At 44.4% G+C, this 27,390-nt stretch overlaps 1 protein-coding gene across 2 annotated transcripts in view; it reads left to right on the top strand.

The window, feature by feature from the left end:
* The window catches only part of Dmrt1 (doublesex and mab-3 related transcription factor 1), a 103,567-nt gene extending 77,378 nt beyond the window's left edge, over positions 1-26,189 (top strand). For both annotated transcript variants that reach the window (XM_040732395.1, XM_005063728.4), the window contains exon 5: positions 25,182-26,189. In XM_040732395.1, coding sequence (XP_040588329.1) covers positions 25,182-25,345 — 164 coding nt within the window. In that variant the 3' untranslated portion in view covers positions 25,346-26,189. The remainder of the gene's footprint in view (positions 1-25,181) is intronic.
* Positions 26,190-27,390: the final 1,201 nt, after the last annotated feature.

Here is a 27,390-nt window from a genome sequence, read left to right as displayed (position 1 = left end):
GTGTGTATGTGTCTGTCTGTCTATGTGTGTGTGTGTGTGTGTGTGTGTGTGTCTGTCTATGTGTGTGTGTGTGTGTGTGTGTGTGTATGTGTCTGTGTGTGTGTGTGTGTCTGTCTGTCTATGTGTGTGTGTGTGTGTGTGTGTGTTTGTGTGTGTGTATGTGTCTGTCTGTGTGTGTGTGTGTGTGTGTGTATGTGTCTGTCTGTCTATGTGTGTGTGTGTGTGTGTGTGTATGTGTCTGTCTGTCTGTGTGTGTGTGTGTGTGTGTGTGTGTTTGTGTGTGTGTATGTGTCTGTGTGTGTGTGTGTGTGTGTGTGTGTGTGTGTGTATCTGTATATGTCTGGGTTTGAACCCAAGAGCTTATGCATGCCAGACAAGCACTCTACCAGTGAGCCAGATCTGCAGCCCCTAAAAAGCTTTGCTTTTTTTTAAAGTGATGCTCTTTCATATGTGCTAAGTACACACAAAATTGGCCAATTTAACTGTTTAAGCCTGTTCAGTTTGGTGATGTTAAATACAAAATGTTGAGGAATCATCACACTATGTTTTGGCAGGATATTTTTCATTATCCTCTTGAAGGCATTTTAAAAATTGTCTTGTTAGTGAGATAAAGAACCTAAAAGAGGGACCCCAAGTTTCTCTGGTAGCATCCCCAAATAGAAAACTATCTTTAAAGCACTAAATCCCCATTTTGCACTTCTCTCAGTCCCTGGACAATCTCCATTCTGCATTTTTTTCAGTGCTGCGGATTGAATGGAGGGCCTCATGCATGCCAGGCAAAATCTCTATGACTGTGCTAGTTCCCCATCCTCTTTACTCCACAGTCTCTCTCTGTGGATTTACTAGAGTCTAGAAACTCACATGGCTGGAATCTGGCAGAATCTACTCTTTTGCCTCTGGTTTACTTCATCTAGAACACTTTCAGGGCTCATCCACGACATAGAGTGAATCAGAATTTCACTCACTTTTATGGCTGTATAATAGCCCACTTCATATTCATATATATATATCACCCTTTCAAAAATCAGTTCTTCTGCTGGTCGTTGGCTCATGCCTTTATTCCCAGCACTCAGGAGGCAAAGACAGGCAGAGCTCTGTGAGTTTGAGGCCAGCCTGGTCTATAGAGTGAGTTCCAGGACAGCCGAGGCTACCGAGAGAAACCCTGTATGGAAAAGCATCAGTTCTCTGTCCCAGCCTTTGGCTGTTGTGGAGTAAGTAGCTGCTTCACATGTTAGTGTGCAGATGCTTGCTCAGGATGCTGATCTCAGTTCTTTGGGAATATACTCAGAAGTGGAATTGTGCTGTTACCGGGAAAGTCCGTTTCTGATTTTTTTGGGGGGAACTATCAGATTGTTGTCTTCTGTGGACTGGGTAGTTTTGCAGAAGCTTAAGGTTTCATTGACGGTTCTATATGAATTTTAAAGTGAACATCATTGTGAACCTCATAAACACACAACTACAATTTAACTTATTTCTGAATATTTTACTCTTTTCAGTGCCATTATAAATATAGTTGTTTTTCTTAATTTTCTTTTCAGGTTGTTTATTGCTAGATTGTACACATGCAGCTGATTTTTGTGTATTGTTTTGTGTCCTGCTACCTCACAGAATTCAAAGTGTGTATGTGCGCGCGTGCACGCGCGCACGCACACGCCTGATTGTTTAATAATTTTAAGCTAGACATGGTAGAGCCAGCTGTAATGTCAGCACATAGGAGGGAGAGGCAGGCAGATCTCTGAGTTTGAGGCTACAAAGCGAGTTCTAGGACAGCTAGGACTACACAGAGAAACCGTGTCTGGAAAAAGCAAACCCCCCAAAAAACACACCTCAAAAACGAGTGAAAAAGTCAGACTAAACTTCCCTGGTTGGTCTTTCCACTTCCTTCTTCCATGTGCTGACAGTCGTTTGTCTGAGTCACGTGGTTTCTTTGTTGGAAGCTCATGTGACTTGAGACTGTCTGGGGAGGGCTTTGTGTTATTCTCTGTACCTCCCATGTCCGTGTTCTGTATGTCACCCTTACAGTCATTTTAAACAAACGTCTGTACGGACTCATTGCAAGGTAACAATACATGAATAAATGCTTTTAAGTTTGATAGTTTACCGGTTTCTCTCATGGGGCTATCACATCTGTTGTTTCTTCTCCTTCTACTGCCTATGTTATAACCCCTGTTAATATCTGTAAGAAAGTACAGTATGCTGGCCTAACGATAGACGTGGAACACAATAGAGAACACAGTAACTCCCACCCTGGCATATCAGTCAGGTAAACTTTGGCAAGCCTGCCAGGAACCTGCAAAGGAGAATATTAAGGAAATGGTTCCGAGAAAGCCCAACACACACACACATACACACACACACACACACACACACACACACACACACAGAGAGGGAGAGAGAGACAGAGACAGAGAAAAATGTTTATTCTTCTACCTAACACTGTACAACTCCACTCCGGATGGATCAGAAACAAAGTGTGGAGTACAGTTCTAGAAATTTTAGAAGAAACTGTGAGGCAAAAGTTTCATGACATAGGATTTGACAGTGACTTCTTGTATGTAACACAAAGGTCTGTTAACATAAAATTGAATTTCGTGAAAAAAATTAACTCTGCACACAGAAGATACTGTCCTATGCAGAGTGTACAGAGAGCTAACTGCCAGCACTCCACAACCAAACAAACAGGTTTAAAAATGGGCGAAGGATTTGAATGGGTATTTCCCAAATTAGACATGAAAATGCATCATGGTGAACACATGAAAAGACACTCAGTATCACTAACAGGGAAAGGGAAATGAACTCCCTACCCAGCATTCCCAAAGAAACACTAGCTTGCCCTCTTAAACATCATAGGATGCATCTGCCCAGGGATGACACTGCCCACAGCAAGTCCCCCCTACACACACGCGCGCGCGCGCACACACACACACACACACACACAGTGTCCTACAGACTTGCCTTTCGGCCAGTCTTATGGAGGCATTTTCTCAGTTAGGATTCCCTCTTCCCAAATATGTCTAGGTTTGTATCAAGTTGACAAAAACCAACCAACCAGCACAGGACCTAAAGGGGATTAAACACATCAACTTAAAGACACACTTGTGACCTCATGCCCATAGTGGGAGTGTTTACAGAAGCTGAAGTGGCTGCAAAGATGACTTACGAGCACTCACTGTTCTTCCAGAGGACCCAAGTTTAGTTTCTAGCACCCATGCAGTGACTCAATGTCTGTAACTTCAGTCCCAGGATCAGTCCCGGGAGGCCTGATGCCCTCTTCTGGCCTCTTTGGTTACTGCATGCATATGGTGTGCAGACACACATGCCGGCAAAATGCCCATATACATAAAATAAAATGAGTTTTTTTTTATGTGAAGTGGGAAACCACCCGAGTGTCAGCCTAAAAACGAGGGAACAAATCAAATGAGTTACTCATCAATAGTGACTTTTACTCAACCTTAAAGGAAGGACATTCTGATACATGAGACAACATGGAGGGACTTGAAGGCCTTTATGCTAAGTGGAAAAGCTAATCACAGAAGGCAAGCACTGCTCGATTCCAGTCAGATCGGCTCCTTAATCAGAGACTTTAGACACTAAAAGTAAAATGGCCACCAAAGACCAAGGCTAGAAGAGAGTGGAGAGTCACTGAGTGACTGTTTCAGAATGGGAGGATGAAAGGGTCCAGGAACTGGAGGGAGGTGGTGGCACAGTAAAAATGGTTTGGACATCCCACCCTCAAAACTGTGAAGATAGCAAATTTTTCTACAATTGCCACATTAAGAAAATGTGGACATTGTAATTGTTGTGTGACAAAACCTTCCTGGGGAGATGCAACACACACACTCGCCCCAGATAGGGAACCCACAATAAACCAGAGTATAGATACCACCAAAGTCCAATTTGGTGAATTGGCGAGTTTTATTGGGATTACTCATAGGATATGGGCAAGGGGTTGCTTAGAGGAACAGAAATTGCTCAAATATAGCTTCATCACCAAAGCACATCCCAAGATCCATAACAGCTTACAAAACTGGGAACCTAGAGCACACTGCACAGCCTAGAGGCAGCTAGGACGGTGTCCTTTCCAGATGTCTTAGTTGGCTGAGCCTTTTCCAGGCAGCGGGTCTGGCCTCTGCCCCTTCCAGGCAGCGGGTCTGGTCTCGGAGTCTTCTTTTCAGTGTGACTTGTGTGTGAGTCGTCTTTACAGCTCAACTTCAGTTCATCTGAGGGAGACTCTCAGCTTTTATTGCTTACTGTGTCTGGGAGGAGTCTAGTGAATCCAGTCACTTTCAGGGACTTCCTGAAGCTATTGTAAGTTGTCTTCCTTCCTGATTAAGGAACTTCCTATAGGATAGAGTGTTTTGATCTCAGAGGAAGATGTTATACAACAGCGCTATATTATCAAAATGATGACATTGATGATCAATGTAGTAAATGACACCAATGTGTTTCCTAATGTGGAATCATTTTCAGAATCCTGTGACAAATTGTGCCTCGTTAAGAGGCGTTGCCCTTCTCTGGATTCAGTTTGCTTGTATTTATATCCATAAGGGACCTTGAACTTGATTTTCCATTCTGATTTGTGGTATCCCTATCATGTTTTTATATAGCATCACTTACAAATGGTAGGCTATTGGGATAAAATCGAGCTAGTCTCCTTCCTTTTCAAGTGACACAAGATAGGCTGCATCTTTTGTTTGAATAGAGTTACGATGCCGTCCAGACTGAGTCTTTGTGGAACTAGAGAGTAATCTTTTGCTTAGCTTTCCTATTTCCTTTGTGGCAATCTTTTAAAAATGAGTTTCGTTATATTTTAGTTTTAGTACTTTGACTTTCTCTCAAGAGAAATAACCTTGCCAGGCAGTGGTGGTACACATCTTTAATCCCAGCACTCAGGAGGCAGAGGCAGGTGGATCTCTGGATTTAAGGCCAGCCTGAGTTCCAGGATAGCCAGAATTACACAGCAAAACCCAGTTGAGAGAGAGGAAGGGAGAGAGGAAGAGAGGGAGGGAGGGAACTAGGGAGGGAGGGAGGACCTCTTAAGTTTTTAAAAGTTTACTTTCATTTTATGTGTCTGGGTGTTTGGCATTTACGTGTGTGCAGTGCCCATGGAGGCCAGAAGACAATCTCGGATCCCCTGGAGCTGGAGTTACAGATGGTTGTGAGCCACCATGTGGGTGCTGAGAATAGATCCCCGGTCCTCTGGAAGAGTAGCCATCTTAACCATTGAGGTCTCATAAATTCTTGGAAACAATATGCTCTAGGTTATGGAAATATACATTTTCTGTGTTACTTTGTTTTCTTCCCTGAAGTTTATTTTCTTGTGCTCATAGTCATATGTATTAGTTACTTCCTTGTTGCTGTGACAGAATAGCTGAGGATGGAATCACAGTTTGAGTCTCCAGTCCGTAATGGTGGCAGAGGCGTGACAGCAGGAGCGTGAGGTGGCTTGTCTAATCGCATCTGAAGTCAGTAACAGAGATGAGTGCTGGCTTTCCGTTTCTGAAGTCAGTAACAGATGAGTGCTGGCTTTCCGTTTTCTTCTCCGTTTTTGGGGGGAGGGGTGGGGTGACATCTGAACCCCAGTCTATGTGATAGTACCATTTTCATGATGAGCCTTCCCTCCTGAGCTGAACCCCATCGTAGACACCCGGAGGTTTCTTTCCTGGGTGATCTGTCAAGTTGGCAATAATGATTTACCATCGCATTGTATTTCATAACATCGTTGTACTTCATTTGTTCTTGTGTTTGCTTCTTAGCTAGGGAAACAGAATATCTGTGCATTACCCTGGGTTTCACGTAGACACAGAGCCAAAGACAAACACCTTCAAGCTAATAATGTGTTTGATGTGTAGGATGGTGAGCCTCGGGACCGAGAGTGGGGGTGGGGAAGGAAAACATGCCAGCCTGAGGCTGAAGGCTTGAAGGTGTGAGGGTAGCAGGGTCGGGTATGGAGACTTCTGCAGAGTCCTCAAAAATCCTCCCAGACTCACTCACCCGAGGGTGGCAGAGCTGTTCACTGACCAAGGCCTTCCTGTCTCTCGGTGCTGAGGTGTCTCAGTGTTGAGGTGACTGCGTGCTTGAAGAAAAGAAATTGCAGGGCAAGAAGTAAGCCACTCATGGCCTGCCATTGATTTAGGACACTGTCACAGTCAGACAGGTTCCCTCTTGCACAGAGATGTCACAAGGATAAGGGTTAGCCATCTAGTGAGTATGTTTATGAGAGTGCCCAAACGCAAACCTGACAGTTATGCACTTGTTTTCTGTGGAGATGAGACAGGGTGCCCTAACAACTAACTACATCTTGGGTTTTGTGTGGCATGAATTTGCGCTTCTCTGAAGTCACTGAGATGGGAATTACACAGTCCACTGTCGGCTGGACTTCCTTTGCCACTGTGACCGTCAGTTAGAGGTGACAAGGACTGATTGGAGAGGTCCACCAGAAGATTCCAATGTACGGTATTTTATGATTCATTCTGATAGGGAAGACACAGTGGGCACCATGAGAAAAGGAGTTACTTTTGCCTTCCTTGACCAACTCTATCTACTTGAAGAAGGATGAATTTAAAGGCATTTGTGACCCCTTGGGGACTGTGGATACCTCTTGGACATAGCCGCTGACTCATGACCAGCTCACTTCATGTATGTGGGAGGCAGCCTTGCGTCCTGATTGAGAGCACTGAGTTAGGGTCTCCTCAGACCTGACTGTTGGTGGCCTGACTGTCCTGGCAGTAGGTGGTTGCTTACCCTCACTGAGCCCTGGTTTTCCTGGCTACAGGTTGGAGCTGATAGTGTGGCTTTATGTCATCTCTGTGGGTCAAGTAAATCATGCATGCAGAGGGCTTCTCTAGGTGCTTGGCTCATTTTAGTTACTTTCATTGATTGTAAGAATCCTTGGTCTCCTAGAGTACTGAGTTTCAGCTGCCAAATTCTTCAAAAGATTCCAGTTGAAAGTGCTCCAGTCAAGACCGTTTCCAGGAAAGAAACTGAGTGATTAGTGAAGTTAGCCTCCTGTGGTTTTCTGTCCAGAGTCCCACACAGTCAATACACATTTGCATGTGCACAGGTGTGTGCATGTGAATGTCTGTCTCTGTCTCTGTCTGTCTGTCTGTCTTTCTCTCTCTCTCTCACACACACACACACATACTCACACACACACACACATACTCACACACACACACACATACTCACACACACACACACACACACACATATACTTTTTCTGTCTTCCAGCAGCCCCACTCCTCTTCTGCCTTTGAGAGACAACAATTTGATAAACAACATCATGGTGAAGTAACATTGATTTTTGTGCCTGGGTCTTCTTGATTATTTACATTTTAACAGGAGGCTGATGTTCTTTCCGAAGAATTGAATGTTTAATGATGGAACTACTGATATTTTGGTCCTTGGGTGGCAGACATGTTATGAGGATAGAATGGTGCCTCTAACCTCAAATTACCCTTTCATAAGCCCCCACCTCTTTGGTATACACGGAGCAAACCCTGATCCTTGGTTTTGGCAATCTTTTCAATTCTGCTTTATTCCTCCTTCTATTTCCATGCTCTGTGATAATCGCGGGTGCTTATGGCCCTAGGTGGCATGTCTGACATACACTTCCTCTTCCGTGGTGTTCTGAGCACACATTTGTGTGATGTACTTTGATTCTGGTTGCCCGTCACTTTTTTGGGGAGTTGGTGACCACTTACTAGGGTCACAGGATGGCCTAGCAAATTGAAGTTGTTGTGTAAAACACAGACGCCCAAAGGGCAACTACTAATAAATTGACCAGGCCTCGGTTGTATAAAGAGGGGCTGCATTAAAACAAACTCACTTCAAGTCTTGAGCTGGAACTTTTTCAGAGTAGTGGTTTTCTCGTCTTGAAGATTTGTGGTGATTCATCTTAGCAGTATAAGTGCTAGCTAGTGACTTTTCCTTTAATAGTTTGCTTCAGCCTGTTCTGACCTCAAGGGAAACTTGCTACATAGCTTTCATAATTCACTCACTTTAAAAAGCTCTTTTAGGGGCTGGAGAGATGGCTCAGCAGTTAGGAGCACTTGTTCATGCGGAAGACTGGAGTTCACTTTCCAGCACCCATATTGTAGTTCACAGTCAACCATTACCCTGTTTCCTGAGGATCTGGTACCCTCTTCTGACCTCTCAGGCATGGAACAAGTATGTGATGCACATAAAAATGCGCATAAAATAAAATGAATATCTAATAAAAACATTTTAAAAAGTACTTTAAAATCAAATTTAAAAGAGAATAAAGTAATTCTTGGGCTGGTAATGCCTCAGCAGGTAAAGACTCTTGCCACGAGCCTGATGACAGTCTAATTTTGATACCTGGATTACATGTAGGGTTAACTGACTGTTCAGGTTGCCCTCTTGACTTTCATGCACAAACCATGATGCAGGCACACATAAGTAAATAAATAAATGTAATTTTAAAAATTTTAAATAATTCTTGGAAGCTGTGTGCTAGGAACATATTTCTGAATGCATAGATCTGTTTTTTTCTTGCTTTGCAAAAGAAAACCACATCATTTCTGCCAGCTATAATCTTGGTGTAATAATACATTGTGTTCTCTTTCTCCCACTTTATTGAAGCTGAGCTCTTGGTTTATCCCATTTGAGACTTCCTGACTTTCTGCCATGAAGCTGCACACAGGCTGGCATTTCTGCAGAAAGTTTGGAATTTTTTAACAAAGTCATGTTTTAGGTCATGTTGTTTCTCCACTTTTTTCTTTTCCAGTCCAAAGGTTATCTTAGAGATTTTTCATGCTGGTACAAGTAGGATGTCTCTGGTTTTTTTCTTTTAAGCTGGTAATATTAATTACTAATAAATGATTCAGTTTGGATGAATCATTGTTTATTGCTTAATGTCCTCATTTTGAATTTCCCCTCTTGTTTCTTTTTTTGTTTGTTTGATATTGCAACCAAATACTAAGCCTGTCCTTGTATAGATGTGCTGGTGTTTCTTGTGGAGGTACGAAAAGGGGACATTCCAGAGACTTGCCTGCATTTCAGACCGGGTTGAACGCTGCTAAGTTAACCTCAAGACCAGCTTGCATGTGTAGCAGTGGCATGTTCCTAGCAAGGGTGTGTTTCCCAACATCTACATTCTTGTCTGGGTGAAATGTAGAGTCCTGTGATTTTCATCACCATCAGTCAGGTGTAGTGAATGGACTCTCAGCCAGCAGTGGGCCGTGCCTGAGGTGTTAGGTAACTGGACCATTTTCTCCACCACTGCCCCTGCCTCACCCTGTAAGGAAAGTGTAAGAGTGGGTCACCAGTGAGAAATCAAGTCCACTCCATCATAGTCCATGTCTACCTGACAGCCACCTTGTGCTGAATCCCTATCCATCTCTGCATAAAATCACCAGCTCTGAGCACTGTGGAGATAGCTTCATCACTAAAGTGCTTGCTGTGCAAGCCTGAGGACCAGAGTTCAAACCTCAGAACCCCAGGGGGAAAACCAACTTGGTAGCCTGTGTTTGTACTCCCAGCACTGGGAAGTCAGAGACAGGTGGATCCCTGAGACTCATTGACCAACCAGTTGAGCCTGTGTGGTAGCTTCCGGCCAGAGATACAAATCTGTTTTAGAAAACATTACAGTGGACTGTGCTGAAGTAATATCACCAGAGGTTGTCACCTGGCCTTCACATGCGTGTCCTCACACACTCATACACACAAAGGAGAATTACTCTGCTCTCTTGCTGATATGATACGGAATAGCTGTGTCTAAAATACAAGGTTGGTGTCTCCTTTGTAGGAGGATGGAAGATATGTCCTTTCTGTGCTGACGGGTGTGCGTTTCTACTGTGTCCGTTTAGGCAGCACTGCACAACCACTGAGCCTCACAAGATAGCAGCCATTGCTGTTCTTGCTGGACTCAGACTGAGGCATCAGGGTCCCAAAGAACCAGTCAAGTTAGAAAATTCACGGCCCAGGCTGCTGCTGACTGGATTTCAATCAAACGGTTACATGACTGGCAGAGGCTCTCATTGTGCCACTGGTAGTAAGTCTCCTACTCCAGCCCAAAGGTGGAGGAATTGAGCCTCATCCCACTGAGCAGCCATGTCCCGGCGATTGGAAAGAGCTCGGTCTGTTATTGATGGGAAATGTTAATGTCTGTTAGGAATGGAAAGGTCTTAATTTCTTGCTTCGGAAGCAATTACTTGATGCTAAATTACCCAACTCTTGTTTTTTACTCCATTAATTCTGACTTTGAACAGGTGCTTAAGCCACTAGAGCTGAGCAGCGATGGAAACCCGAGAAATCACAGCACAGTGATGGGATCTCAATTCTAGAGGAGAGAGGAGATAAGGTGGTCACTGAGCTCAATACCTCCCCTTTACAGATCTGAAAACGGAGGCCCCAGAGAAAGCATCACAGGGTGTCAGCATGGTTCTGAGACAGTCAGAATCCAAGAGCTTATTACTGTGCTGTTAACCATTTCCTTTCACTCAGGCTTTTCAAGTTGCAGCCCGAGTTGGAATGTGTTAGCTTCATTGATTGATAGATCGGTCCCCACAGTGGACCTGGCAGCCAGCAAACGTTTCTGTTAGATGTATCAGGAGCCGATACTGCTGACCGAGGGTGCTGAAGCCTGCTGGGGTGAATTGGTTCATTTTTCATTGTCTCCACCCCTGGCTTCGTGGCAGGTCACAGGAGGTGGAGTTGGGTAATTACTTACCTACCTCTGTGCAACCGGGCCTGTCCTGCCACTCTGTGCTTTGGGTACAAGACCTATGGGGACAGTCCTGCCAGGGGCCCACCCAGCCTCTGCCTTCTGGCTGTGTGCTTTCCTCTGTTCAGCAGGAGTCCGTTGAAGGGAGCTGTTGTGTGACAAAGCTTTCCGTGGGGAGGTGATACTCACACATCTACTCATCCCTGAGAGGGAGCCCGTGACAAACCAAAGAGACACCACCAGGGTTAGACTTGATGAGCCAATAAGTTTTATTGGAGTTACTTACAGGAATTTGGGTGCAGGGTTATTATTATAGGAGCAGAAATGACTCCAAGACAGCTGTATCACCAAGGCCCACCCCAGCATGGGTGACAGCTCACAAAAGCAGGGAAACCTGGAGCACACTTCACAGGCTGCAGGCTGTGTCCTGTCCAAGTAACTCTGGCCAGAGCCTCCTCCAGGCAGCTTCACTGGTTTCTGCTTCTCCCACACAGCTGGTCTGTTCTCAGTCTTTGCAGCTTGGCTTGTCTGAGAGGGACTGCCAGCTTTTATTGCTTACTGTGTCAGGGAGGGGCCTAGTAAATCTGGTCAGTTTCAGGGACTTCCTGGAGCTATTTTGAGTAATCTACCTTCCTGCCTAAGGAGCTCCCTTCAGGAAACAAGCACACAACAGGAGGCACAGCGCTCTCTATTGTAGAAAGGTGGGAGTTTGTTTTGCCTTTTCTTTTCCCTTCTCTTCTCCCAAGAAAAATACAGTTCCTTGAACTCATTTTACTATCACTTCTGTGACTCTGAAATCCCCGTATCTTACAGTTTCATTCAGGCATCGGGTGCTTGCTGTCTCCATGGCCATTGTTGGCATTTCCATGGATGTCATTGGCTTCTCCGGGGCCCCTGAGTGTCGTCCCTTCTGCCCTGGTCAGATAGCACCACATTTCCTCTGTGCCTTACATTTAGGACTCTTGAATTCCCTTTACTTCAGCTATGACTCTAAAAAAAAAAGTGCTTCTAAGAAGAAAATTCATGTCTTTGCTGTAACTTCTAGTTCGTTTTTTCAAACACTGGAATCTGTCCAGCTGCACAATGTCTCCCTGCTTCAAGCCACCTGTCACAGGATGGATCCCTGAAATCTCCTATAAAGCAGTCAGTTGATCCATAGTTAGTATCAGAAACCGCATCTATGTAGCAAACAACTTGGTGTGTTTGGGGACCGTTGCCACAGTTACGGACAAACCCTTCCTTTGCCATCTGTTGTTTTATTTGCATTCACTGTATCTCTCTCCTTGACATAGAAGCTAACTGTAGGTGCCGTATGACAGATCTCTAGGATTTACTCACATGCATGAATGAAACTTGGAACCCTGCAAATCTGTCTGCATATCCCTGTTTCTGTGAGTGAGATTTTTCTGGATGCTCTATGAGTCTGGGATCAGCAACACTTGGCCTTCCGTGTCTGGCTTATTTTGATTGGCATGAGCTCCAGGTTCACCTGTGCTTCTGTTAATAGCAAGAGTCCCTTTTTGAAGGCTGAGTAGTATGCAGATGTGTATAGCATGCCTTCTCTACCTCTCTAAACAGACATTAAGTTGCTTCCATGATAATGGCTGTTGTGAGTTCTGCAACAGGGATCATGAAAATGACCCTGATTTCCTTTCCTTGAGCTACATACCTATAATGGCATTTCCTGGATCAGACGAGAACTGGGAATTAGGATTCCTGTATTGCTGTCTCCTCGTTTCATTTTTAGAAGGGAAACATTCAGCCAGATGGTGGTGGTGGCTCACGCCTTTAATCCCAGCACTCTGTGGAGACAGATGCAGGTGGATTTCTGGTATATAGAGTGGACTCCAGGACAGCCAAGAACAGCTAAAGCTATACAGATAAATCCTGTCTTGAAAAACAGAGAGAGAGATAGAGAGACAGAGAGAGACAAACAGAGACAGAGAGAGAGACGGAGACAATAGTGTGCAACTCCACTCAGAGCTGCCTTTTCTACAATGCTGTGACTGCTTGGGCAGGTACTCAGGCCCCTGACTTTTTGAACTGAAGAATGGGAATGCTGATTGCAAAGGACTGGAGTCCTGAGTAGGCAGGTGTGGGTGAAACCAGCCATCCTGCTTCACTGGCTTCTTGTAGACTGTCCAGGTTGGGTGCTGACACCCAGCAGGTGTGTCCTTGGGCATGTTTATCATCTTCTCTGAGTCTGATGTTTCAAACCTGTCAGAGGAGGATATTAATGAGCACCTCCAGGGAAGGTTTTGGTAAAGATGAGAGACATTTAAAGCACAATGCCCAGAACACAATAGGAGCCATTATGTTTGATAATTATGCTAATAAATAATGTGGGCTGCACCTCATCTGCAAGCCGGCTTACCTAAGTCAGCACTTGCTGCTGCTGCCTTGCTGGAGTCCAGCCTTCCCAAGGCTGGGATTCAAGTCCCTGGTGCTAGCTTACCAGCTGTGCTCATTAAAGAAGTGATTCACTCCCACAGTTTCAGTGAGGCACTTGGATCCAGGAGCATGGCGCCTGCAGGTTCCTTTGCCAGCCGTCTTTTGGGATATTGCTTTTTAATACTAAACTAATAATAATAATAATTATACTCTTTATTTTTGGTTATTTGTTTTGGCATAAAAGGTTCTAGGTGCTTTTTAAATAGATTGTATTTATGTAAAATTGTTACTTAAATACTTTCTATCTTATAAGTGATTTTATTTAAGTATATATGTCAGTTTTATCGATATCTGTCTACTTTGTCTGAAATCTTTTGCTTTCCTCTTTACATTCAGAAATGATTATTTTAAATAAGTAAGTTTAACATTAAAAATTCTCCCCATAAATTCTAAGTGCATTAGTTAGGTGCTACCAATATCTGTGTCTTTCCCCTTCTTAATTTTATCCAGTTCAGTGTTATAAGTATTACTGTTTCATAATGGAAATAATGGAATAGTCATTGTAGTCATTTCTCTAACAAGTACCAAGTTAGAACCCCAAGACCTCAGTATAGGATCGGGCAACATGAGAGTTCCCTGTAAGCAGAAAAATAAAACTAGCTCTATGCCTGCTTTTCAGATAGTAGCCCACTTGTGGTCACGAGGGCTGCACCTAACTCATCTCCAGGAAGGCAGAGGGAAGGGAAACTGATTGTGTGTCAGCTGGAATGATCTTGGTGCCGAGGGGGGGGCAAGTCACATGAGCAAGCTGATACTGTCCCAAAGCTGATATTGTCCCAGTATGCAGACAGACTGAGCACTGGCTACAAACTCGCTCTGCTAGAGCATGTCAGTAGAACATGGTGATCTAATGGCTGGGTGTGATGGTGCACCCTTGCAGTCCCAGCTCTTAGGAGGCAGAGGCAGGAGGATTGCTGTGATTTCTAGGCCATCGTGGTTTATATGGTGAGCTCCAGACCAGCTAAGGCTGCATAGTGAGGCCATGTCTCAAATGGAGCCCAGCCCTTACGTAGGAAAAGTGAAAGGTCATGATTTGCCAACTGATAAGTGTGTTCTGTGTGGTAAGTGATGCAGAGGACACTTGAAGTTTACCCTGAGACTGAAGAGATAACTCAGAGGTTAAGAGCACTGGCTGCTCTTCCAGAGGTCCTGAGTCCTAGCACTCACATGGTAGCTCACAACCATTATAATGAGATCTGGTGCCCTCTTCTGGTGTGCAGGCAGGAACAATGTATACATAATAAATAAATGAATACATGTTTTTTTTAAAAAGTTTGCCCTGCTGCAGAGTTTTGACATTTCTTCGTGTCTAGAACTCCCAGTGTAACTTGTCAACAATAAAATGAGCAGCATGTGTCTTGGGTGAGTTAGTTTAGCTGGATGCTTTTCATCAAAAAGCTCCATGTCAAGTCTTCAGAACAGTTTCTAGAGCTGCCTGAAGGGGGGCAGGGCTGTAATTTGGCAGAGGGGAGACACTGGGAGAGGACCAGGAGACTGGGGACATCTGAGATCAGAACACTAGGCATGAGGTGTTCTGAAACAGGCCATCATAGCAAGCTTCATCTTGTTCTTGATTCTGTTTCTGGGGTCATGTGTCTGGAATACTTTCTGATGCTCTACCTTCTTAAGGGAACAAAGAAGAGGTCAGGACTTCTGCTAATGGAATTCATATGGAATTCATGTTTTTAGCAAATATTAACTCTTTTTTTCCTTAGGAATGAGGAGTTGCTCAGAGCTGTCCTGTGATTGTCTGGGGACATGTCTCTACTAAGTCATCAGGCTGGCTTTTGACCCCCAAGTATATCTGATCATAAGCATTTCCTTATGAGTTGAGACATTTTATTCACAGGTTTTTTTTTTTTGTAATCAGTCAGTGCAGTGCTAGTCACAGAACAGGAAATAACTCTCCGAATTAAGTGACCAATTTGCATATTCTTAGGGAGAGTTTGGCTTGTTTGGGAGGCAGATTAGAAACAGGAACTTGGTCCACTCTGCATGGCCAAGCATTCTACCCCCTAATGGAACACTCTGTGTTCAGCATCTCAGATGTGGGTAGAAAACTGCCTTAAATGTATCCGTTAGCAACTATGGTGTCATCAAATGCTAGTATGTAGACCTGACAGTTTGTGCCATTTGACATTTCTGGTTGCTAGGAAGCTTGCAGCATCTCCTTATGTAAATCAGTCTCTTTGGAGATGAACCCAGTACTTTTCAGAATGAAGAGAACTCTTTCTTGAAGGAGCTGAGGTGACTGTTACATGCTTGTTCCCCGCCATTTGCTTTGGTCTGAGGGCTGGACTTTTCATTCTTGTTTTCAAATTAGAAATTTAATTACAGTCTTCACTGAAGATGAACCAAGTGTGAAAATACCTGCTCTCCTCAGAATGTGGGATCAGGAAGGCGCACTGTGGGGGTTGCAGCCAATGCCCGGGCATTTAAATACTTTCCAACAGTAGCATTAAGAGTGAAATCCGTTATATTGTGACCAGATGCCAGCCTGTTAATTACAGAGAGGCAGTGGAATTTACATTTGTGGTGTTGATTTTTTTAATTGAACTTCCTTCCCATTTTTGAGGATGTTTTGATAGTAAGAGTAGAGACTTAACTCTCCAAGATTGAAAGGTTTGGAAAGGTAAACATCTTTGTCACTTGTGTGGAATTATCTTGTGAATTGATACACTGCCATTTTACACAATCATTTTGTATGTGTATATGACGGATGTGTGTTTGCTCCGTCATTGGACACAGTGCTGGATGTGTCTTGATCAAGCTCATTTTTCAAACTGCTCACAGCTTTAGACAGTCAGTCAATCTATAAGAAGAGTAATCTACGTAAAACCTAATATGATCGCTATAGTATCTATTTCCCCAGTAGACTTCCTTTATCTTGGAGAGGATGCCATTAGGGTAAGTGTCTGGTACCATGGGACAGAATTCCAGTGAGTTAAGGTGACAAGTGGAGGGGGCATGTGGTTATCAGGAGAGCAGGACCCAGTAGCTACTTAGGTGTGGAGGGGGTAGGGTGAGCACAGAGCCCCAGGTGAGAACAGGTAATATAGACCATCAAGGATCTGGGTGGTTGATGGAGAAAAGGGCGGTCCTCTTAGGCTGACTATGCTAGCTGGAAGCCCATTTGGGTTGAGATAGTAGCAGTATCATTCAGAAGCAAATGTAGTTTTCTGTGGGAAGTCAAAACATGAAGCCACCTTTGTGGGAATGCTTAGTACAAAAGCCATCTGTGACAAGAAGAGGCAAGTCCAGCAGTGTGGAGGAGGTCTGTGCTCAGGGCTGGGTGAGAGAAGAAGGATGAACTTCTGGAGACATGATAACCTTGTGACCTAAGATCAGGGGACAGACATGGTGTCCTTATCCTGCATGGGAGAAGGAGATGGAGTTGGATGAGCAGCAGATCGTGAGTGGGTTCTGGGAAGCTTTTCTTGACACTTGGCAGTTCACATGCTTCAGGGAGGGACTGTGAGATGAAGGTGACTCTTCAGCTGAATTGGGGGATAATGAAAAGAGGCAGGAGAGAGGGTCCAGTCTGGGTTAGGGAGATGGGAAGAAGGGGGAAGAGGGTACCCGAAGATCGAAACCCAATCCTTAACTACACACAAGTGTCAGTGTGACACAGAGGCCGAGGTGACACTATATGGAAATGGAGGAATCGGTGGGAAGAGGGAGGAGGAGCAAGACAGGGCAGTGGGGTGTGAACCTGAGAAGTGTCCTAGGCATGTGGCCTAAAGCGGTACGGTGAAACCCGCGTTCCGTACAAGGAATATGTGAGTCCAGAGACACAGACCATGGGTAAAACTGTGTGGCAATGCTTTTAAAATTAAATAAATTATTGTGTGATCAGTGATTTCCACTTCTGCCCAAAAGAGTGGGAATCAGAGCCTTGAGCCGTCTGTAAACCCCTGTTTGTAGCATTATTCACAACAGCCCAACTGTAGACACAACACAGATGGCCACCAGTGGATGATTGTGTGAGCAAAACTCTGCACATAAGCAGTGGGATATTCTTCACCCTTTAATAGAAAGGAAGTTGGGGCACATGCTCTAATATGGACGAGCTTTGAGGACATTGTGTCCCAGAAAGGCTCTCACTAGCCATGGGCTGGCTTAGGATTCACCATGAAAACCAGGCTGGCCTTGACTCATGGAGATCCACCTGCCTCTGACCCCTGAGTGCTAAAGGCATGCACCACCATGTTAGGCAAATGGCCCATGGAGTTTCTCTCTTGTTCAGTTGACTATGGTTGCTGTGATAGTCATAGGTCTGTCTTCAAACACAATTGCACATTTGTGATCATCCCTGCCATGGCATCTTTAAGTGGACTTGAGCTCGTTTGTATTGCAGAGTTCCTAAGGCGTGCCGCTCACCCCTGCCACCCACACATTAAGAGTCTTACTCTAAAGTTTTTGCATAGAGACTTTAATGCTACTGCACATACAAAAATAAATAAAAAATCCTTGTACTTAAAATTCTTAAAACTGGTGTTAGACTTGGGGCTCTTTTTGCCAGTGTGTGACTTTGCCCAGTTTTGTGGTTGAGTTAATGCCCACTTACTTACTGTCCTCCTTATGTCTGTGTCCATTGTTAGACTGCTCTGGTCTCTCAGATAGTCTTAGTTTAGTAACCTAGGGTTTGTCTCTTCCCTCGCAAGCTGCCTTTCTAGCTCTGCTATGAGGTGCTGCTGTGGCTCTCTGCCCTGACTTGAAGCAGTCAGTTAAGTCTTCCTGTAGGTTGGCCCAGCTTCAGAAACTGTTATATGGAATTGAAGTCCAACACGCAATGCTGCAAAAGGCACAAATAGTAGACTCTGATTTCAGTGTGGAATTCACGGTAACTCTCAGGCCTTTCTGTTATGTTAAAGAAAGCTGAAGGAAATCAATGCCACCTTTCTCTGAACATTACGCATGAAGCAGACTTAGCTGAAGGAAATCAGTGCCCCCTTTCTCTGAACATTAGGCATGAAGCAGACTTGCCTGAGAAGTTTGGGGGGTATTTGAGCTGTGGTGTGGCTGAGACTTATTTTTCTTTCCAAACCACTGCTTAGTAAGAATCTATTCATTTCTTGGTTCTGCCTTAGACATGCACTCCAAGTGCTGTGGAGAAGACTGCAGTCTTGGGCCGCCAGAGAGGAGTGACGGCAAACCTTTGACCATAAAGTCTATGGGAGATCTGTCTGCTTGTCTCTCTGAGCATCAGTGTCAGATGCATAGCTACAGGAATCTCTGTTATCAGGGTCTGGTTGTGGGTGATAAAGTCAGATGTTCAGATCCCTTCCATAAAATGGTGTCCTAGGCCAAGCAGGTGGTGCACTCCTGGCGTCCCAGGTGAGCTCAGGGTCATCAGAGCAAGGTCAGCACGAGCTATGTGAAGCTGTCTCAGACAGTCTTAAAAATTAATAAAGTCAAGCAGACAGAGGGGGTACACACCTTTAATCCCAGCAGGCAGATCTGCCCAGAGGCCAGCCTTGTCTACACGGTGAGTTCCAGGACAGCTGGAGCTACACAGTGAAACCCGGTCTCAGACAAAACAAAACAAATGGTGTCCTGCTTATCTATAATAGAAATGAATGCTCCATATACTCTTAATTAATATTGATTACCTACATTATTTAATATGAGCCTGGCAGTGGTGGTGCCCACCTTTAACCCCAATACTCAGGAGGCAGAGGCAAGACGATCTCCTGAGTTCTAGGACAGCCAGGGCCACACAGTGAAACTGTCTCAAATCTGTAAATACTGTTTAAATAGATGTTATAAAACAAACAAAAAACAAAAAAACAAAACAGTGCAGTTTGCTGTTGTTTTTTGTTTTTTCCCTCCCAGTACAGACAAATGTTTTTGACTTCAGCATTGTCGATCAGGTTGGTTGGATCTGCACATGCAAACCTTTGGTTATTGAGGCTTGCCTATCTCGTATTCCTTTTCTGGTTAAGGAAACTGAGTCAGAAGGGGCCACTGTGGTGCCAGAGCTCCTGGTCCAGTTCCCAGTGCCAAGGTGTTGTGGGGGCAGACGGTGAGAGATGGTGAGCCTTCATGAGGACAGAGATGCCGGGTTGAAGGATTCCTTACTCACAGGCTTTGAGACTGAAGCCGACCGTGGTGACCCACAAGCAAGTGATACCACGCTGTGAAGAGCAACACCCAGACACCTGTCTCCATTTCCCCCTTTTAAACAATACTTTAAAAACCAGGTATTATTGTGTGTACGGAATGTGTGTGCGTGGGGCGGGGAGTTTCAAAGGACACAGCTCTGCAGGGTTGGTTCTCTCCTTCCACCTTTATATGAGTTCTGGCTTGCCACACATGGTCAGGAAGCTCCTTGACCAGATGAACCATCTCTCAGCTAACTCTTAAGTGATCAGGTGTCTGAATTTCTTTTCTGATTGCTGTGATAAAATACCTTGACGGAAACAATTTTGGAGAGAAGGGGTTTATTCCGGCTCATGGTTCAGATTACGGTCCATCATGTTGGGGAACGTCACTGCAGGAGGAGCTTAAGACAGCTGGGTTATGACACATCCGCATCTGAACCCAGAAGCAGAAAGCAGTGAATGAACACGGCTCCCTTCCTTCACTTACACAGTCCATGATCCCCACTAGGAAATGCAGCCACCCTCAGTGGGTGGGGCTTCCCATCTCAATTATTGTAATTAAAATAATCTCCCACAGACAATCCCTCACAGGTGTGCCCAGAGGTCTGCCTTCCAGGTGATCCTAGATTCTATCAAGTTGACAGTTGACACCAAACGGGACAACACGGGAGGTGTGTTAGCCCTGACCTCCAGCAGCAAACAGGCCAGTCCCAGCACAGCAAGGCCGGCTGTGAGCACAGATGGGCAGACTCCCAGGACAGTGCTCTCCTGGCGTGTAGCAGAAGGCATTTGATAGGCTTGTGGGTTTTTGAGAATTAAAAACATTCTGTCACTTTGTGAATTGTGTGTGAACACGGGTAGAAGGAAAGAAATATGGCCACTGTTCCATAGACTTGTATTTCCAGGTATCAGCTCCCCTCATTTTTGAACCATATTTCCCGGTGCTTGAAAGGGCTGGAATAATCCCTTGAGAAGGAGAAGTGCAGCCGGTTCTGGACCCATCCTTTTGCCATGGCGGGGTAGCTGCATGTCAACACACTAAACACAGAGCTGGCTCCTTCCGAAGCTGGCTCCAGATTTTGGACCTGACAAGTAAGACACGGTTTTAAGGAACGAGTTACCCAACACATCCCTTCCAGCTCTTGTCGTTAGCCTTTAATTCCACTTAGGGGGAAAACATGCTTAATTGTTTCAAAGATTATTACTTTTTTAAAGTAAATTTCTAGTAAATGGGGAGATTAATAATGGGCTATTTTTTTCTCAGCTTGTGGTTTCTAATTACATCAGTTACAGCTCAGCCTTCCTCTTAACTGGAGAGCAGGCATGAACTGGAAAAGAATGAGCTAATCCTGATAGATCAGGTGGAAGAAAGCCCTCCATTCAGGTCTTTACCTTTCATCCCTTGTTCTGAGTGCCAAGAATTAATGCTGTTTGAAAGTACAAACTGATCCTGCCAAGCTCCGGCAGCTGAGATAATCCTAATTATTTTCAATGTTAGTGAGAAGGGCCACAGTCCCACTCTGGAAGAGGGTTCTATTGTGAAACATTAAATATCTGCTAAGTGGTATTGATTGGACACGATTTTATTTCCAAACACTATGGTTATCTCGAAGCAGAAGGATTTGTTGTTGAAGACATTTTCACAGCTTTTCATCAGATTCCTTTAAGCCTACAGACTATCAAGAGGCAAGCACTTTTAGTACCCCTTGGCAGGGGCATGCAGGTAAAGAGCCCATAGCCCCAGGGAAGGCCATTTGCATTTTATTTTCGAAGGGTTTCTTAGTAAGGCTTTGCTAGTGTTTAACCTACAGAGAAAAAACATTTTTTTTCTTCAGGCATGAATATCGTGTGTTTTCTCAAATCACCAACAGAGAATTATTCGTTCCAGGCCATCAACTTCATTCCTACAGATCATTCAAGTTAAAAGTCAGGGGTCTTTGCAATGTCAAAAGACAGAGTGGCTTTGAGTGTGTTTACTATTCCCAGGTTTTTTTTCTTACTTAGCTTTTTTGTAGTGTGTACTGTGTCTCAGAAAAGAACACTTTGTTTAGATAGCATCTGAAACCATCTCAACTGTTTCCTCCATGCTGGTGAGGACCCTGATGTGTAAGGTGTGTTTGTTTTTAGCCCTTAGATGCTGTAAGCCTAATTGGTGGCTTGAGAGGAAGTGGTCCCAGTCCTGCTGGTTCACACAAGGGCCAGCCTCCTTGGCTTAGGACCCCTGACTGTGACAGAAGGACAGTCGGAGAGGGCAGGTTTTCCTTTTCTCTCTGCAGTCTACATTTTAATGCATTTCTTCTGTTTCTGCGAAGGCCCAATGCTCACTGGGAAGGAGAACCCTTAATTGATGTTTGCTACTCATGCTTCCTGCCCCTTCCTAGGCATCTGCCCTCTCCCCTGCGCACAAGAGTGAAGCCATGGCATCATCAGTGAAGATTATGTGGGTTGAGCATCTCTGGACCAATTACTCTTTCTTTAGGTTATTCCCCAGAGTAGAATTACCAGGTCAGAGGGGATGAACAGTTTTACGGTTCCTTATCACATGTCACTACACTGCTGTCCAGAATGATTGAACAAATTTCTCCTCATAGCAGTGCTGCCTGTGTCCCTTCAGTGGGGAGGACACCAGGAGTTAGCAGCAGGCTTACCAAATGACACAGACAAGCTTTTTGGGTTGAAACAAATTCCCCTGCAGGGCCCATGAGGGTCAACTCAAAAGGCAAAAGGGATCCTGTCGAGTTTTTTAATTGTCTAATTGGTACTAAATCATTTATGACTACAGTTGCTATGTTTGCCTCCAGAAAAGTTAAATAAAGTCTGTTTAAATGGACAATATTTAAGGATGCTAATAAAATAGATTGTGTGCATTTGTCACGAACAACACCAAGTGGGCACTTGGGAGATGCTATCCAAAATGAGTTAAACAGATTGTGACATTAACTTCAACTCTTTTTTTTTCCCCAGAGAATCTAGACTATGTGACTGTCGGAATAATGTAGGGACATTACTATTTTCCCAGCCCTTTTACTAACAACCCTGACTCTACCATATATTTCCTAGTGAAGCCACAATAATAGTATATGAACTAACACTCTGAGACATATATTCTTACTACTATTACCTCCTTTCCTCTAGAAACATTTTCTCTAGAGTCAGTGTCTTCTTTCTATTTATTTATTTATTTTAACTATACACTTTCCCCCATTCCCCTTCTCTCCTCCTCTCTCCGCCTCCCCCCACCCCCCCCAAGCTCCCAATTTACTCAGATCTTGTCTTTTTCCCTTCTCAGGCAGATTCATGTATGTCCCTCTTAGGATCATCTTTGTTACCTAGGTTCTCTGGGGGAAACAACAGTCTCTTACTTAAAGATAGTACTAGCCCTTGAGCGAATGTGAAACTAACAGGGCTTTAAGTTTGGACTGGAGAAACTTAAAAGAATAGCAGTGCTTTTCCAGATAGATAGAGTTCATTCTTTGCCTCCTCTCTGGAACTCAGTTCCAGGCACCTAGAACCTCAATGGTGGTATATTTGTGGTCCCAATTCACAGATATAAAGGGCAACTGAGACAGAAGGGGGTCTCTCCCAAATTCTTCTCTTGCAGAATTCTCACTCTTGCCTTTCTTAGGGCTAAATTGGCAGAATGAGAAGGGACCAGGGCACCTCCTTCAGCTTCTCCCCAAGTGCCAATGACAGTTCACTGGAGGCCCTTGCTTATTCCCATAAGCCCTCTGCATCAGTCTGAGAAGGACAGTTTGGTCCCTTAATCTCAAACAGGAACTGGGTGTGGGGAGGTTGAGTAGCCAGTTTCTCGGTGTGATAATTCAAAATAAGCTGGTATAAGGGCAAGAGCAGGCCAGAGACTCTGGGTCCTCTGTGTATAAAACAGGGAGAGGAATTCTCTTAGTGAATGGCTTGAAGGTGAAATACCTCTCTACAGTAAGTGACCTCTGGAGTTTAGTCAATAAACATTCATCCCCCCCCCCTTGGCTTGGAGACAGAAGATTCCCTGGCTTGGTGTTGGTGTGAGAACATGCAGATGAACAAATAGACTCCAATCTGCTCTTCAGATCTGCCTACAAAGATGGTCTCTGAGCAAAAGTCTAGTGTTTATTAGCCACCATGTGGTTGCTGGGAATTGAACTCAGGACCTCTGGAAGACTACTAGCCAGTGCTCTTAACCTCTGAGCCAACTTTCCAGCCCAAAAGTCCAGTGTTTTTGGCATCTCTTTGTAGATGTATTTGATGAGGGGCATATGCATATGCAAATTCTTTTGCAAAAAATTTGAAGTTCATGAGTTCATGGGTTTTAGTAAGAAGCCATTATGTACTGCAATAATGTAAGAGCTTTTTGGGCCCCCAGTGTGTGTGTGTGTGTGTGTGTGTGTGTGTGTGTGTGTGTGTGTGTGTGTGCGCACGCGCGCGTGCTGTTTTTGCTATATTTATATATGTACACACCTATTCTTTGATACCTATAAAATACTATTTAATATGTTTTTTAGTATACAAACTCATGTGTTCTCTTAAAGAAAATTGAACAAATACCTTCAATACAAAAATGAATTGTTAGAAAATTGCTCCTTAACTCTGTACAATGAGTTTTCAGATGATCTCTTTCCTTGTTGGATGCTGAAGTGTCTATGTCAATGTCACTTTTGAGCTTTGGGGTGTAATGTGGTTGGGCAGAGTGGTTACAGGCCCACTTCTTGATCTGGGTTCTGTTATTTCTGTGTGGCACCGAATGGCATTCATTTCCAAACCCATAACAAATATAAATAGTGTTCTCTTGTAAAAGGATCTCTTTTCGGCATGGTAAAATACCTTATTAAATTCCAAACATAATAAGTATTGATGGCAAACACATCAGGACCCAGTTCAGCTTCCACTGTGATTTAGTTCTCTACAGATGACTTCAGCACTCAGCTCCCAGTGCATTTTGCTAATTACATCATAGATTTCCCTATTGATGAACACAAGCTGAATTAACACAGGAGCACTAATGTACCCTTTCACCATTATTGTCGTACAAGAAGCCGTGGCAGATGCTGGCAGTTAGTTACACAAACATTAGTATTAACGATTGGCCATTTGGAATTGGTGACAAACTACTGCCCGGCAGAATCCTGAGGCCGAAACCAATCAGGAAGTTAATGAGGAGAGAAATTACCGAGGCAGCTTCCCCTTAATTACATTCACACTAGGCATGAAGGGAGTTCTAGGGGTGGATCTAAACTCTGCTAAGGTTAAGAAGGTCAGAGACCCTTTTGCTTAAATTTTGTATCTACTGTGGCTTCTAAGGTTTCAAAAAAATTGTTGGGCCCATTATTATTTTTATATCCTTCATATTTAAGGTCAGTTTCCCAGTGGAATTTTCATGTTTGTAGACTAGTTCCTTAAGTCTCATATTTCAGTGTGATATAATTTATCTTTTTTTATTAAAAATCCCTTCTGCTTACGACCTTTTACTTCTTCATAGTTATGCAAGCTGACCACCCCTCCCCCACTTTGTTGCCCAGTGGTAGCCAAGAGACATAGCAGGAGAGTTGACAGGCTGCCGAGTTCACCTGCTGGATCTTGCCTTTCCTTGGGTGAAAGTGTAGGGGGCGGAGTCCTGCTTAGGGATCACGCCTCAGGTGGGGATCTTTCTAGGAGAGGAGTTTCCTCAGCATCCTTCACATAAAGGGGAGGGGTGGAAAGTCTTCCAGAGTGAGTGGAGTGGTGGGTTGGTGGTTGCTTCTCAATGAACCGTAAGTCTGGGATTCTGCTACCTCACTTTCCCCTCAGTTAAGCAGATGTGCTGTAAATATGACAGCTTTTATTCTAAGGAAGTGAAGGAGGGGCTCGGAGGGGCCATAAACACAGAGTGCCTCTTTGTTGGAGCCTAATTGAACACTGAAGAAAGGCTAGTCATTTTTAATGTACTCTCTCCACTCCCTTCCCAGTGTTCTCACCGCCCAGCAGTCAAGATTCGGGCTTGGTTTCCCTCTCCAGCAGCTCTCCCATGAGCAACGAGAGCACCAAGGGAGTTCTGGAATGCGAGTCTGCACCTTCTGAGCCCAGCAGCTACACTGTCAACCAGGTCCTGGAAGAGGATGACGACGAGTGAGCCGCCGGTCGGGTCGACTCGGTGTCCACAGGATAGTAGAAGGCTTGTTATCCACAGGGTTTGTTATTTGTATTTTTCCGTTTTGAAGTTTTGGTTGATATTCCTTAGGGTTAGGTTAAAACACTTGTTACAGTGTAGGATTCCTGACTACCAACTGCAAGAATTAAGTGTCTGGCTCACCAAGTTTAATCCATAGTTGAATCTCTCCCCTTCCCCACTCCTGCCCCCCCCCAACTAATTGACCATTGGCCCAAGTTAGTCACAATTACATGCTACTTTTGGAGTTAAAATGAAATCTTAGGTGCCTTCGAAAGTTTTCAGGATTTTAACAAAGCCAAGTACTTGACCAGAGAGAAGAGCAGGCAAGATTTAGAAATATGCAGAAAGTAAATGGGAATGACACTGTTTCTGTGTTGCTGTTGGAAATAGCTGTATCACACACTCCAAATCCAAACTCCAAATGTAACTGAAATACAGTGAGAGAGAACTGTTACTACTTTCCCCGATAAAGGGTAACTTAAAAGCAATACAACATGAAGTAACCTGGTGAGGTATTTCCTGGGTGGTGTTCCTAGAATGAGTTTAATGTGTATATTTTCTTTACTACAGGGGAAAAGTGGATGCAATCTAGATGATTTTGTAACCTTAGGTTGTAATCTGAGTTGAAAATAAGTACATCTTTAAAAGTTACCACTGAAATTTGAGTTCATTATTTTGTTAAAAATTGCTTTTGGAGTACTTCCTTATGTAACAGAAGCCATCCTGAAATGAAACTAGTCTAAAAAATTAATTGTGGTGTGTGGTTGCAGCTGTACCTGAAATAAAAACGTTATTGATGACTGCATTTTCTTGTGTGTATATTTGGGGAGCCGCATTAAACAGGAAAAAAAGAAATTACTTGTATTTTTTTCGCTCTGTGCTTTGAAAACATCTATTTGATTTCACCCCCATCTGTTGTAATCAATAACCTGACCATCTTGTTTTTTATTAAATGCACTTACTCTTAATTTCATCCACCAGTGGTTTTAGAGAGAATAATGTGGAGTTACCTATATAGGTTTGACATTATAAATCACTTCTTGGGGCTGAATCGTATAGCGGTATCGATTGATCCTGATATATCACAGAAATTTACTGTCACTTCTGTTTTCAATTAAAGATACAATCAGTCAGATAATGACTTAATTGGATTTTACAGAAGATTGAGTTTTATTGCCCAGTGCTTTACGAGTTTAGTTAAGGAAGATCATTTTATCACACTTGTCAGGCCGCTGCTACTGCAGCCTGTGCCCTTCTGCAGCTGTAGCTACTGTGGCGACGACATCGGAGTCCGCCGGGGAAGGGGAACGGTTCCTAGTGGCTTTCCCTGTCCCTGCGTGAGGCCTGTCGCTGGCCCCAGGCTGTGCCCATGGTTGGGGTCCCCTCCCCTTTCAATCTTTGTAGCTTGGGAGCAGGCTTTAGTCTTGAGGTTCTCCAGGCTGGAGGGGCCTGGCCCTCAGTCTCTCAGTCCGGTCCAGTCCGCCCCCCCCCCCAAGCTGTCAGCGCTGGTCCCGAGGGAAAATGCCTTGATGTCCACCTGCTCGCCCAAAACCCAGTGTGAGAGCGTCCAGGACTCGGTACACGGGCCACACCCCGAGTTACTCCCAGTGATAGTAGCTGGGTGTCAGCGGCTGGCAGGTCTTTGCGGAATATGTGCTTTTGGAAGAGACTTGGGTCTTGTTGGCAGAGCGGCATTGAGGCGACCTTTGATTTTATTCTTGATTGCTAAGGAGGAGGCCAGTTCAGAGCCAGTTCAAAATAAATCTGGCCAGCCGCAAGCTGCGGGATTTTTACCAACACACTCAAATGCGCCCAGATTGTAGCAGCAAAACCACTTAGTCCTGTGGTTCTGTAGTGTTGTGTGGGAAGCGAGTGTAAACACATGCGTGCAAGTGGGGGTGCGGGGTCGTTCCCGGGGAGTCGTTGCCTTATCCATTCTGCAAACCCCGCAGGGGGGAAACCGAGGCAGGCTGACCTTCCTATGGAGATACCAGGCAAGCTCCTAC

This window comes from Mesocricetus auratus, unplaced genomic scaffold (assembly GCF_017639785.1).
Source record: "Mesocricetus auratus isolate SY011 unplaced genomic scaffold, BCM_Maur_2.0 Super-Scaffold_4256, whole genome shotgun sequence".
Taxonomy (NCBI): Eukaryota; Metazoa; Chordata; class Mammalia; order Rodentia; family Cricetidae; genus Mesocricetus; species Mesocricetus auratus.
This window is presented reverse-complemented; position numbering and strand designations above follow the sequence as displayed.